At 35.7% G+C, this 13,149-nt stretch overlaps 2 protein-coding genes across 5 annotated transcripts; both read left to right on the forward strand.

Moving 5' to 3' along the window:
- The first annotated feature begins 1,968 nt into the window (after positions 1-1,968).
- On the forward strand, positions 1,969-7,428 carry LOC137720764 (serine carboxypeptidase-like 27). Of its 2 annotated transcripts, none has more exons than XM_068459879.2 (9): positions 1,969-3,111; positions 3,200-3,295; positions 3,470-3,562; positions 3,685-3,770; positions 4,610-4,870; positions 5,170-5,297; positions 5,378-5,473; positions 5,942-6,047; positions 6,850-7,428. In XM_068459879.2, the coding sequence occupies exons 1-9, from the start codon at positions 2,751-2,753 to the stop codon at positions 6,988-6,990; spliced, it is 1,368 nt and encodes a 455-aa protein (XP_068315980.2). In that variant the 5' UTR covers positions 1,969-2,750; the 3' UTR covers positions 6,991-7,428. The 2 variants fall into 2 exon arrangements, with proteins under 2 accessions (XP_068315980.2, XP_088551560.1); XM_088695434.1 differs by having other exon boundaries at positions 2,103-3,111; positions 5,974-6,047.
- A 2,885-nt stretch (positions 7,429-10,313) lies between these two features.
- On the forward strand, positions 10,314-12,940 carry LOC137721447 (tetraspanin-6). Of its 3 annotated transcripts, none has more exons than XM_068460542.2 (3): positions 10,314-10,973; positions 11,586-11,902; positions 12,644-12,940. In XM_068460542.2, the coding sequence occupies exons 1-3, from the start codon at positions 10,482-10,484 to the stop codon at positions 12,681-12,683; spliced, it is 849 nt and encodes a 282-aa protein (XP_068316643.2). In that variant the 5' UTR covers positions 10,314-10,481; the 3' UTR covers positions 12,684-12,940. The 3 variants fall into 3 exon arrangements, with proteins under 3 accessions (XP_068316643.2, XP_068316645.2, XP_068316644.2); XM_068460544.2 differs by having other exon boundaries at positions 10,395-10,973; positions 11,586-11,920; positions 12,644-12,823; XM_068460543.2 differs by having other exon boundaries at positions 10,432-10,973; positions 11,586-11,931; positions 12,644-12,815.
- The last annotated feature ends 209 nt before the right edge of the window (positions 12,941-13,149 follow it).

The following is a 13,149-nucleotide window of genomic DNA, read 5'->3' on the forward strand; positions in this document are numbered from 1 at the left end:
AAGGTTTGCACAGAGAAATTTGAGTAATCAATGATCATCCAACCAATTAGATAACCAATAGCTTTCTTTTTTTCCTTCTATTGCATGATTAGGCGTCAGCCTGGTAGTCGGAAAATAACCATCTTCGGGTGTGGGGGTGAGAGGAAGACAAAAAGAAAAGACATATTGAAGATAGTGGCCGCAACACATTTGAGTATTACAAAATTTTAGGTAACAAGGGCCTAATTTAGTTTTTGTTATGCAGGTGACTTATAACTCAAGTAGTTAAAAATTTTTTTTACGAAGATCACGCGTTGATTAATTCCGTCTTACCTTAATCTAGTTCTCCATGTAGACATTTGAGTTTGATTATGATATTTCTTATTTCCAGGAGGATCTTTTCCGAATCTTCTTTATAAGGATCCTGGCGATCCTCAAATCGTGTTAGTTCATCGTATATCGTGCGATTAATTTTCGTCATGTACTATTCATATTTAATTTAAAATAAAAGTATTTAAAATGATTTTTAACCGCACGATGTACAATAAACGGACACAATTTGAAGATTCCTAAGATGCTTACAAAGACAAGATTTCTCTTTGTTTCTTACTTTTCTCACATGGTAGGCCCTTCTACTTCTCTTTCTTTCTCTGTCTAGACTTTGGGGTTTGTTGTTGCTTGAGTATCTACGTAACTTACAGTCTTCATACCACTTTCTGGAGGCTTGCAGTCGGAAACTCTTACCACATTGCATTGACTTATTCATCCACCATCCCGCCGCCGCAACTGTTGAAACTTGAAACAACACCCAATACTCTTACAAATCCTCCAATCTTATCCCTTCTCCACTCAAAGTCTAAGCCCCACTCTCACAAATCCAGTGTGTTTACGGAATCTTACTTTTGACACCACTTACATATTTTTTTTGAGAAATGAAAGATTAATTAAGAGAGGGAGAAACCCTGGAAACACCCAAGGCCTCTAGACTCATACATCAACGGCGGCTTTTTAAGGAACACATCCATCCCAAACATATAACTTATTACAACTATACCCAATAGAAATGATGGCATCCTTCACAAATAATAGAGTCAAACGAAGAAGCAAGCCATTTGTTGTCTTCCACAATAGCACGCCAAGGGATGGTGCACTTCCGAGTAATAGCTTAATGACAATCTTCGAGTCTCCTTCGATCAAAATCTCTATGAGACCCCGAGTCTTAACGAGTATTAAGGCATCCCGAGCTGCTAACACAAAACGAACCACATGAACTATGAGTTTTGGATGTCTACCTTTTTTTAAGCATACAGCTCCAATATATTTTAAAAAAACATGGATGAGAATTTCAGCTAACAAGAGATATGTCAGTGTCTTCAGAACACAAATATTTCATATGTCATTCCAAATATTGGAACACTTAAAAATACTTTCCTTAAATCTAAAAATATCGATGTACTAAAAAAAAAAAAAAAAAAAAACCTTTCCTCCACTCGGATAACAACATTTGGCTATCTATTTTTATACATTGAAATTTTTTTTTTGTTAGTGTCAAAATATTGAGGTACAAATAAAAAATAAAAAAAAAAAAAAAAAAAACTTTCCTCCCCTCGGATAATAACATTTGGCTATCTATTTTTACCAACAAAATCCTCTTCGGATTCTTTTAGTAAGGATCCTAAATATCCGTGAATTGTGTACTTTTATCGTATATCGTGCGGTTAATTTTTTATCAGGTACTGCATGTGTTTAATTTTAACTAAAATATTTAAAATAATTTTTTATCGCACAATGTACGATGAACATATATGATTCGTAAATCTCTAGAATTCTTGCAAAGAGAATCCGACGGTGGATTCCTATTTTTATGCATTGAAAATTTTCTCCAAGCTGACAGCCCAAGGGCCCATTATTCGTAAAGGGTAAAGAATAACGACGACAAAAAACGTCAAAGCTATAACGCCAAAGCGCACGCCTCACTTTGATTCCTTCATTCGCTGGACAGAGTATTCCATGGGGTCACCACCATGCTACAGGACACACCAGCAGCTCACAGATATTTACTGCCACCCGCACTCTACTCTACTATTCCTGCTTATCTATTTATCTATCTGTTTGCGAACTTATTTCACCATTGCTATCACTCTTACTTAATGATATTAATCACACTCATACTCACCACCGCCTTCCTTATCAGGCTTAAATTAATACACTCCGAAAAGCTCTTGTGCTTTTTTGGGTCTAGATTCCGCTTTTTAGATGTTACCTGCAGACTAGAACAAGATTCAGAGCAAACCCCATGTGCCCACACCACCTGTTTGGTCAAAATGTCTAAGTGAAGCAAACGTATGGGAAAGAAAGAGAGAGGGAGAGAAGAAATTCCAAAGTTTGAATTTTTTAACCCATAAAATAACTGCATGGCTTGCAGAGCTTCAACACACATCATTACAGCTAATCACAACCATTGGCATTGGCGTTCTGCTTGAGAGCTCCCCAAGTCTCTATAAATACCAAACACTTTATGTCTCTCTCAGTCTTGTAGTTGTTGTTTTTAAGTCTTTTAGGTGATTCTTTGCAGACCCAGATAAACATTGGGATCTGGGTTTATTGTTTAGTGTGCTGTTGACAAATTCCCTGGAAACCCATAATTGTTTTGGGATTTGTGCTTCTGGGTTTCATTTGCAGTTCTTGTATTTGATCTATTCTGTCTGCTTATAGTGATTGAATTTATGCTTTGTTTGCTTGTATTTGTCTTTTGCTTAATTGATTAAATCATGGGTGGTCACTCTCCATTTGCATTTCTCTGCATTTTGCTTCTTTTCTTGGGAGGTTGTTTTGCTTCTAATCAAGATCAAGTGAGGGATAGAATCACACAGTTGCCAGGACAGCCAAATGTGGGGTTTGCTCAGTACTCCGGTTATGTGACTGTCAATAGGAAAGCCGGTAGGGCATTGTTTTACTGGTTGACTGAATCACCGGAAAATCGCCAACCCGAGTCTAGACCTCTAGTGTTGTGGCTCAATGGTGGCCCTGGTTGCTCTTCTGTTGCTTATGGAGCAGCTGAAGAGATTGGACCTTTTCATATTAGACCTGATGGAAAGACCCTTTACTTGAATCCCTATGCTTGGAACAATTGTATGTATAGATGCATATTCTCTACATTAACTACAAAGTTGTCATTTTTTGTTTGGTTTGTTCTAATTGATTTACAAATATTTGGCAGTGGCAAATTTGCTATTCCTTGAATCTCCAGCCGGTGTCGGTTTTTCATATACGAATACAAGCTCAGATTTGTATACAGCCGGAGACCAGAGAACAGGTTGTTGCTCACTTTAGTTTTGTTTTGTAACCTTATTGGATCTATAGTTTCTAAATTGGGAAGGCTAGAATTTGGAAAATTCTTGAGTTGTGTGAATCATGTTTCTCTGTTTGTAAATCAATTCATTTGAACATTTCTGAATCTTCTTGGTATTTGGTTGTCTTATATCTATAGCCGAAGATGCATATGCATTTCTAGTCAATTGGTTTGAAAGGTTTCCACAGTACAAGCACAGAGATTTCTACATTGCTGGAGAAAGTTATGCAGGTGCTGAATTACTTTACCTCAACCTATTTGCTTCATTTCCTCTTTTAATTCATTTTTGCTCGATTTCTACTTGATATGATGATGAAGATGATGATGAGTTTGTTTTAAAATTTCATTTTCAGGTCATTATGTTCCTCAGTTGTCTCAAATCATTTATGAGAGAAATAAGGGAAAGCAGAACCCAATTATTAATTTCAAGGGATTCATGGTAAGAATGCAGGATTCTTTTGAATTGCAATTCTGTGCATATATATTCTGCCTCTTTCCTAAATGAGAGGGTGCTTGGTACAACCAACGTAAATGCTTTGACATGTTATTTGAAGAATACTAATAAAAAGATACTCTTTACCTTTTTCACAATCGAAATAGTACTTGATTTATTATATTACTACTTTTGTAAATATTTAAAGTTACGTGTTGATCACCCTATCAATTTGAGCAACTTATGAAATAAACTTTAAACTACAGCTTAATTTTATTTCTGTTTGTTTTTAATTTTTGTTCTTTTTTATTATGAAAACTTAAGAAACTATTCTTCTGCCCCTATATTTTATTTAATTTTATTCACTTACTAATTACAATACCCCTATATTTAAGAGAACTTACAGAATCTGAAATGTGAGTTAAAGCAAGTCTGGTGGAAAGGCAGGGGCTAGGTGCTAGAGGCTTTATTTGACCTCTCAAAATGCCATTATTCATGAAATCTAGCCCTCTCACAATTTTGTTGTTCTAATGGTGTGAGAGGCTAGGGGCTAAAAAGTGTTAGGTGACTAGTTTTCATTGGCTACTTAATTTCTTCCCAAGTTGACCATTCAAGAGCCTTGGGCAAGAGCCGCGGCTAAATTGGTCCCTTGAAGAGCCCTGGGCTATTTTGACCCAGGATATGTCCGCTTAGAAATTGATTTTTTTATTTTTTTCACTTGGGGCTAAATAACAACTTTGCCCAGGCTAGTTTGCATGCATTAGATATGCTTAGTGCCCAATTTTATGATAACTAACCTATTTACATGTGTGTATTTATCTTCTTGATTTATTTTTTCTTGCCAGGTGGGAAATGCTGTGACTGATGATTACCATGATTTTATTGGCACGTTTGAATACTGGTGGAGCCATGGTTTAATTTCCGATTCTACCTATCGGGTGCTACGTGTAACCTGTGACCTTGGATCCTCTCAGCATCCATCAGTGGAATGCATGAGGGCGCTTAAAATAGCAGAAACGGAGCAGGGAAATATCGATCCATACAGTATTTATACTCGTCCTTGCAGTAGCACTGCATCCTTAAAGCGCAATTTGAGGGGTCACTATGTAAGTTCTGATTTAAAAATTCTCTCCCTTACTGTCGATTTTTCCCAACAGTCACCATTTTCTACTTATTTGATAGTTTGGTAACGGTTTGCGACACCTCCAAATTCTATGAAGATGAAAGTTCTGATTCTGAATTTTGTCAGTGATGGCAAAAGTTGTTAAAATTTGGTTGCTAATGTTTCATTACCACATTAGCATCATCAATATGCTCCTCTTAGTCTTAGAATTTTCTCAATTGCCTCTTTTCCTTTAAATCATTCAGAAGATCTGTTAGTTAATCTTACTCTGTATAAACTCAGCCATGGATGTCCAGAGCATATGATCCCTGCACTGAGAGGTATTCTGAAGTGTATTTCAACCGTCCAGACGTTCAAAAGGCACTCCATGCCAATGTAACTAGAGTTTCTTACCCTTGGAAAACATGCAGGTACGTATTTTCTTCTCAATATTCAGCAGTTTTCTCACAATTTGTTTAATGGCAAATCTTACATTAAGTGCTTTCCACAGTGATATTGTTGGAAACTACTGGGCCGATTCTCCATTGTCCATTCTTCCTATTTACAGGGAGCTCATAGCAGCTGGTCTTAGGATATGGGTATTCAGGTAATCCGGCCACTTTACCAACTCCTGATCCCCAGTTCCCTGAATTTATATGATTCAAGGGACAAGTTTTGTTGCATGTTTGGAAACTTGATGGCAACTTGTAAAATTTACTTTGCTCACTGAAAATCAGTTTTCCCAGAAGCACATTTCCTTTAAATTTATAGGCTGGAATAAACAAATATAATGATTTGCTGAATCAAAATTCCGGTACTTCTCATGTTTATCTACAAAAGGAACCTGACGGTCACTGTTATTATGCTTGCTGTTCTCGCAGGGTTTAAAGTTTAAAGAGGCTAGCTATTAGTATTATTTTAGTTTTTTTTCGGGTTTGTGTTTTATGCTTGCTAATGGTTAAATTTGCAATGTGTATTCTGGGTAGAATCCCAGATTTCCTCCATCATTTCTTCTTTTCTCGGTTTTACCGTGCATCCTGTAGCTGACATGGCTATTAATGAACTCTTTGTCCAGTGGAGACACTGATTCGGTGGTTCCTGTGACAGCAACTCGTTACTCCATAGATGCTCTGAAGCTACCAACCATTACCAACTGGTACCCATGGAACAACAACGGAAAGGTTAGTGCTATCGACGAAGTGTTCTTTACAATAGAACCTGAAACTTAAATTGCAATTTCATGTTTTTTATTTTAGTTTCAACCAATAGACTTGATAGCCTTTTACATGCGATATTTTTCTCTTCTTTATTGTTTTCTTTGGGCCACGGACTCTAGGTGCTTCTAACAACCATATCTTTCGTTGATTGGATATATCCTTTTCCTACCATATATCTGAATAATTCTGCAGTATATTTATGTAATCCATACGACATAGCATTGGTACAAAACACGGAAGTTGGTGTGGTAATCACCGTAAATAGTCATCAACTATCTTCTATAATGTGTTAAGATGATAGTTTTGAGGTGTTCACTTATGTGGTACCAGTTATCTGTGGCACTGCACAAACATTGCAATCTTCTGTTGTTACTTGTTTGGCACTGGCAATTTGTTGGATGAGTTTCCAAATGTATGAACCCTAGGATCTGCTGGATATGCACTTTCATGTTAAATACATGGTGTTGGCTTGATGGTTTACCATGTCCTCCTACTTCGGGGAACTGAGATTAGCTTTCTCTGCATGGGTCAATAGCATCTATATATCCCTAAGCGGGTTTCGGGTGTTCAGTTTTCTGGCCCCCTCTGTACTTTTTGTGTTAATTAAATTATCAAACGCGTGGTGTTGGCTTCTACTGTTACACAAGGATCGGTAAATTAGCATGTTAACCTTGAAAATTTGGTAATCTTCGGTTGGTCGCTGATTTTGTATTAGGAAACCTAATATTTCATCTTCTCAAAAGCTCTCGTTCTCTTGTTTATATAGGTTGGTGGCTGGAGCCAAGTATACAAGGGGCTGACATTTGTCACTGTGACCGGAGCTGGGCACGAGGTTCCCCTCCACCGACCCCGCCTAGCTGTCATCCTTTTCCGATCATTCTTGGCGAGCAAGGCAATGCCAAGTTAGATCCATTCAATCTTATTCACATATTCTTCATGAATAAGCACACAAACATCTGGAATTGCAGCAATTGTTCATACACAGGGACCTAGAAAACACAAATAAGAGAAGCATTCCTCTCGAGTGCCCCTCCATTCTTGCCGCGAGCAGCGCCATTTTATAGCTCGTTTATCGAGAAGTACGAACAGTTAAGGAGTAAACATTGGAATTGTTCTATACATAAATACATGGATTAAGCAATGCACAGTGTTAAAGGCGGGGTAGATGCTTGATTTCTTGGGATCCAAGAAATAGTGGATTATAATTTGGAGGGTTTAGATGAGTTAAATCCGCCGTGGCCATGTTGTACAAGTCAAAAGAGAGATGAAAGTCAACACTCGTACTCGTCTCTCAAAACTTGGCATTTGTTTAATACAATGAAGATCTCATGAACATGTTATGGCAGCCTGTTTGTCCCCTCGGAAAATTAAGTTTACTTTGGACTATGGACCTACCAAATCATTTCACAATGAAAGAGATCATCTCCGAATCTCTTCCATCAAAACTCATGGATCAAGTGATTTAGGTCTTTAAAATTTGATTAGACGGCTAAAAACAAAGACTCATTTTAAAAGTTATAATAATTTTAACCATTGGATCAAATTTTAAGGACCCGGATCACTTGATTCGTGCAATTTGGTGAAAGAGATCCAGAGAGGATCTCTTTCCATTTCACAATATATATGCATTCCAAATTTTCAATAAAATCTTAGATTGAAAATCTGAGCATGATTCTTTTAATTGCTAAGTGAGGTGAGGTGTGTGAGAAGCTAAAAGTTATATGAGAAAATCATCTCCAAGTTAATGCAGCAGAAATTAATACATTTGTATACTATTTAGTTAGTGATATATAAAATATTATTGGGGACATATATGTGGCACTACTATTTTTACACAATTTTTTACACACAAAAAATGTGGGGTCTCTTCTTGATGTATTTTAACAGTAGGCGTTTATATTTTGGGTCTTCTCTTAAAGATCATGTCTGCCAAAAGTAGTTTGAAACCATATGAATGTTGGATTAAGAGTTTAGGATTTCTTTGTAGAATGTTATTCGTCTATTTCTTTCATTATAAATGAATGTCTTAATAGTTTTAGATTTGTCTAATTTTTGCAAGAATAATCTAGTAATAATGTTCTAAAAGATAAACTTGTTTGGACCGTTATAATACATTACGAAATTGACCTAAAAAAAAAACGTATATAAAATATCGTGTAAAAAATAGCAACGCCACATAAAGTTCATACGGATCATGGGTGGGCCAGCCAGCAAATGGCTCTCTCCAAGAATCGGGTTATATAACTATGGCTCATTACCAATGGCTAGATAACTGGAGCCCACATCAAGGCCTTGTGTTTTTGTGACTCAAGGTGGGCCTCTGTGCTCCCCTAAGGCTTTGTGGTGATATCAATTTGTATGACTTGAGTATACAGTTATAATTACGTTTCATGTCAATAATACAAGAAAATCTGGACAAAAAACTAACATATGTTCTTGTATTAATGACATGGAACGGCATACTACTAGATAAAGGGAAAACGTAAAGACTACCATTTAAGTAGTTCAAGCAAGATTTACCGTAGCAATATACCCGTATCATATAAAACATCATCGGGGATCCAGGGAGGTCAGGCGGTGTTATGTACATTTGTGGTTAATGGTGGTGATACAAGTTCATGATGGAGAAATAAAAATTGTTTCTCTTTCCATATAGGTTTGGTTGGTGGGTGCAAAATGGAAGAGAAATCAACAAAGAATACAATTATTGTTTCATATGGATGTGACTTTGATCTAGAAAATCTATACATGTACGTAAAATCATATCCTTAAAGTGTACAGAGTTAAAATGTTTGGTGGTGCTACATGCATTATAAAACATCATTATTGCAGGCGATGAATTCCGCTAGTGGCATCCTATTCAATCCGTTGTGTTCTGAATTTAAACACTTTATTCTTTACTTATTGTCGCTTATAATTATAACATGACATGTAATAAAAAATATCGTTATTATAATCCTATTCATGACGTACTTGAGGATTAGAAACTTCATGCCAAAGTGGATCACCATTATTATATCATTGAAGTGCCAAATTAATTAAAGATTATTAGAAACTTTAGGGGGTGTAGTTAAATTAAGATTTTAAAGGATTTTAAAAGTGATAGATTTGATAGGATTTAAGAGGATTAAAGACTCCTACAAAATTCATATGGATTTTTAAAGAATTTGAATGGATTGTGGTGGAAGGATTTGAAATCCTAGGGGGTGAGGTTGAATTCTTTTTAGTATTGGTTATATATACTTTTGTCTATCAAATCCCACAAAATCCACAACTTATTGAAATCCTCTAAAATCTTAATTTTTTGAATACGCTTAGATTTGGATGAATTTTAAAATCCTTTAAAATATTTTAATTGACTACACCTAGATTTTAAAGGATTCTAAAATCCTTTAATTGACTACACCTAGATTTGAATGGATTCTAAAATCATTTAAAATCTTTTAATTGACTACACTAGGATTTTAAAGTCTCAAATCCTAGTTTGACTGCACCTCTTAGTTAATTGGGAAACTTTTCCATTAAGAAAACTGGTGTCAATTGGAGCCGCAATGCCCTTCCTTTCTATTCTAATTAATTAATATATATTCTGATATTTCCATTCCTTGGTGCCAAAGTCATATTAATATATATTCTGATATTTCCATTCCTTGGTGCCAAAGTCATATTAATATATATTCTGATATTTCCATTCCTTGGTGCCAAAGTCATGTCCTAATCCTGCTTGAGATCAATGTGATCGATCATGCTTTTTAAAAGAAGCTTAAAATGGGTCCATCCATGCACCACACAAAAGCAAAAGCAACTCACTCCTTTCCTGCACAACATTCTGTAATTACCCAAATGCATGTCGAGCTATTATATATTCCTTTCTTGCCTTAGGACAATGTATAATGAACTGATTCCTCCTCGACTCTTCAGCTATGAGTTTCCCAGAAGCCTATCATAGGAGAGCAATTTCAATAACACGGGTATATCGTACTGTGATGTCATATGTCAATAATAATTGTATAAATTCTCTAAGCATTGATGTTATTCATTAACACGTGATAAAATAACAATGTGCCCATGTTAGACCGAATAGTAGAAGGACACTTTAGTCAATGACTAATCAAGTATCAATAATTTAGTTATATAATGTACACTACTTGAATTAAAGTTTATGAATACATAAATATTTATGGAAAGCAAGAGCAATTGGGATAAGCATTTTGAATTCTTGAAGCTTTTTTCTGCACCAAACACAAAGTAAAGCAATGCCATTTCCACCCATTTAAAGTGAAAGAAACTAAGACTAAGAGTACTACTACACAAACACACGAGAAGAACACACAAAAAGATTGTGAGAAGAGAGAGAGAGAGAGAGAGAGAGAGAGAGAGAGAGAGAGAGAGAGAGAGATGTACTGGCTCAGTAACACAGTGATAGGGTTCTTGAACCTCGTCACTCTCTTAGCATCAATTCCGATAATCGCTGCAGGTCTATGGATGTCAAGGAGCAGCACCACATGTGAAACTTTCCTCCAAACTCCACTTTTGGTGGTAGGTTTTGTGGTGCTCGTGGTATCCCTAGCTGGGTTCATTGGTGCCTGCTTCCATGTGGTATGGGCACTCTGGGTGTACTTGGCGGTGATGCTGCTGCTGATTGCAACCCTAATCGGTTTGACAGTGTTTGGGTTTGCGGTTACAAGCAAAGGTGCTGGAGTGGAGGTGCCTGGTAGGGTTTATAAGGAATACCACCTTGAGGATTACTCACCATGGTTGAGGAATAGGATTAAGGATCCTAATTATTGGAGTAAGATTAGGAGTTGCATCATGGGGTCTAAAACTTGTGCTAAGATTGTTGCTTGGACACCTACCGATTATCTTCAAAGGGACATGTCTCCAATACAGGTAATATAAGTACGTACGTACATACATACATACATATATACATACACATATATATGTATGTATTTGTTTAAATAGTAATCTACAATTGCTAGCTATTTAAATTCTTTGTTCTTGTATGTGTGGGATTGTGTTTTCCCATACCCTCCTATTTATGATTAACATCAATTGCAAGATTGTTTTCTTCAAATTTGGTTCATGTTTTATTATTTATTTATTTGTTTCACAATAGCAATAAAATTGTTAATGCTTGTTTCCTTTATTCATAGTAATAGTTTATTTATATTCAAAATTAATTAGTGACACTGATTTAGGTAGGATTTACGGTTGAAGAATAATTAGATATATAAAAATATGAAATCATATAGTTTTTTTATTTTTTTTATTTTTTTTAGGTATAAAGATTTGAAGTTAATGAAATATGTTTCTCATGTTTAAGATAGGTTTTCTTAGAAAAAAATGAAAAAGTATAGAATTAGCTTTCTTTTTTATGATAGAAAAGTTTCGAAAGTAAAGACTTAGCTCTTTCGATCTAAAGCTTGTAGTAGTTAAATAGTTTTGGGTCTTTTTACAGCTTGTAGTATTTAAATTATATTTTTTGGTGCATCTGTGCAGTCTGGTTGTTGCAAGCCTCCAACTTCATGTAATTACGACATGGCAACCACAGTGACTCAAGACCAAGATTGCTACCGTTGGAACAATGCGCCCAATTTGTTATGCTATGAGTGTGATTCATGCAAAGCTGGAGTTCTTGAAGATATCAAAAGGGACTGGCACAAGATCTCTATCCTCACCATTGTCGTGGTGGTTGTTCTCATTGGAGTATATTCAATTGGTTGCTGTGCTTTCCGCAACGCAGAACGAGCTGAAACGGATTATCCATATGGTCATAACAGGATGAGTAAAATCCGCCCCCGATGGGACTACCATTGGTGAGTTTAGTCCCATTGGTGAGTTTAGAGTTAAGTGAACATAATTTATGTGCTTTGCCTGAATTTGAATTAGTGATGATGCTAATTTTGTTTGAGTATGCGATTTAAATTAATTTAGGCAACTAAATATTGGCAAGAAATCATAACGCTTGAGTTAATAATACTCTACCACCAAACTCATAGCAATTGGGCATTTCTTTTTGCTTTTGAAGATTACAAATATTAATGTGAAAATTATGCAAAAATCAAAATTTTCCAAAAGGAAATTTAGTTGCTAATAAAAACAAAAAAATAACCGTAAAAAAGATGTGAAATCCTGAAACATGGTAAGAGGTTTTTTTTTTTGTTTTTGGTAACTGAAGCATGGTAAGAGTTTGGTAAGTGTTTGCAAAATGAAAAGGGATTCTCTTCGGATTCACAATGGAAGATGATTCTCTCCGGATCCCTTCTAGCTTTAAATATGCAGACCCACTTAAGGCTTTCAGATTTGGATCATCTCCTGAGCTAATGGAGAGGATCTTTATGACCAATCATCGTGGATTGTTGGATTTTTATTCAACGGCTACAAACAGGCCTTTAAAATTATAATGATTGTAGCCGTTGAATAAAAATTCAATGATGCATGATGATTAGTCAGGAGGATCGTCTTCATTAGCTCAGGAGAGGATCCAAATCCTACCTCTTTTTCGATCTAACTTGCTAAGCAATGCTTTTTGGTAATTTACTTATTTTCTTTTGCAGGTGGAGAAACTGGCATCACAGAAGAGAGCAGCTTTATTAGTTGAAAGTTATTGTTAGGTGTGCTTAAAGATGGGACAATTCAGTTGTTTTTCCAGTGCATTCGAAATTGGAGAGCTCTGATCAAAATTTCTTTTGTTTTTGTACAGACTTTTTTAATTTAGCTTTTTTGTTTGTTTTTGTTTTTTTTTTTGTTGTAAAAAGATGGATTTTACTTTTTTCTTATCTCTGCCTTTCTTTCCCTACTTTATTTTGTAAAATATCATGCCTTTGCTAATGTATATCATTTCCTTTATTTTCCTTCCTCACTGCCGTTTGATGGTGGTGTAGTATTTTTATATTATACAGAAACATAAAACTACTAAGTTTTCAAATTAAAAAAAAAAAAAAACCATAAAACTACTAAAGCGGGTTGAGGTATATGCAACTTGGACAACTTGCTTATTGAGCATAAGCTCAATGTTGGAGCGACAAGTTTGCAAAAGAATATAGAAGAAACTAGGGACATG

This window comes from Pyrus communis, chromosome 1 (genome assembly GCF_041283825.1).
Source record: "Pyrus communis isolate YQ-2024b chromosome 1, ASM4128382v1, whole genome shotgun sequence".
Lineage (NCBI taxonomy): Eukaryota > Viridiplantae > Streptophyta > Magnoliopsida > Rosales > Rosaceae > Pyrus > Pyrus communis.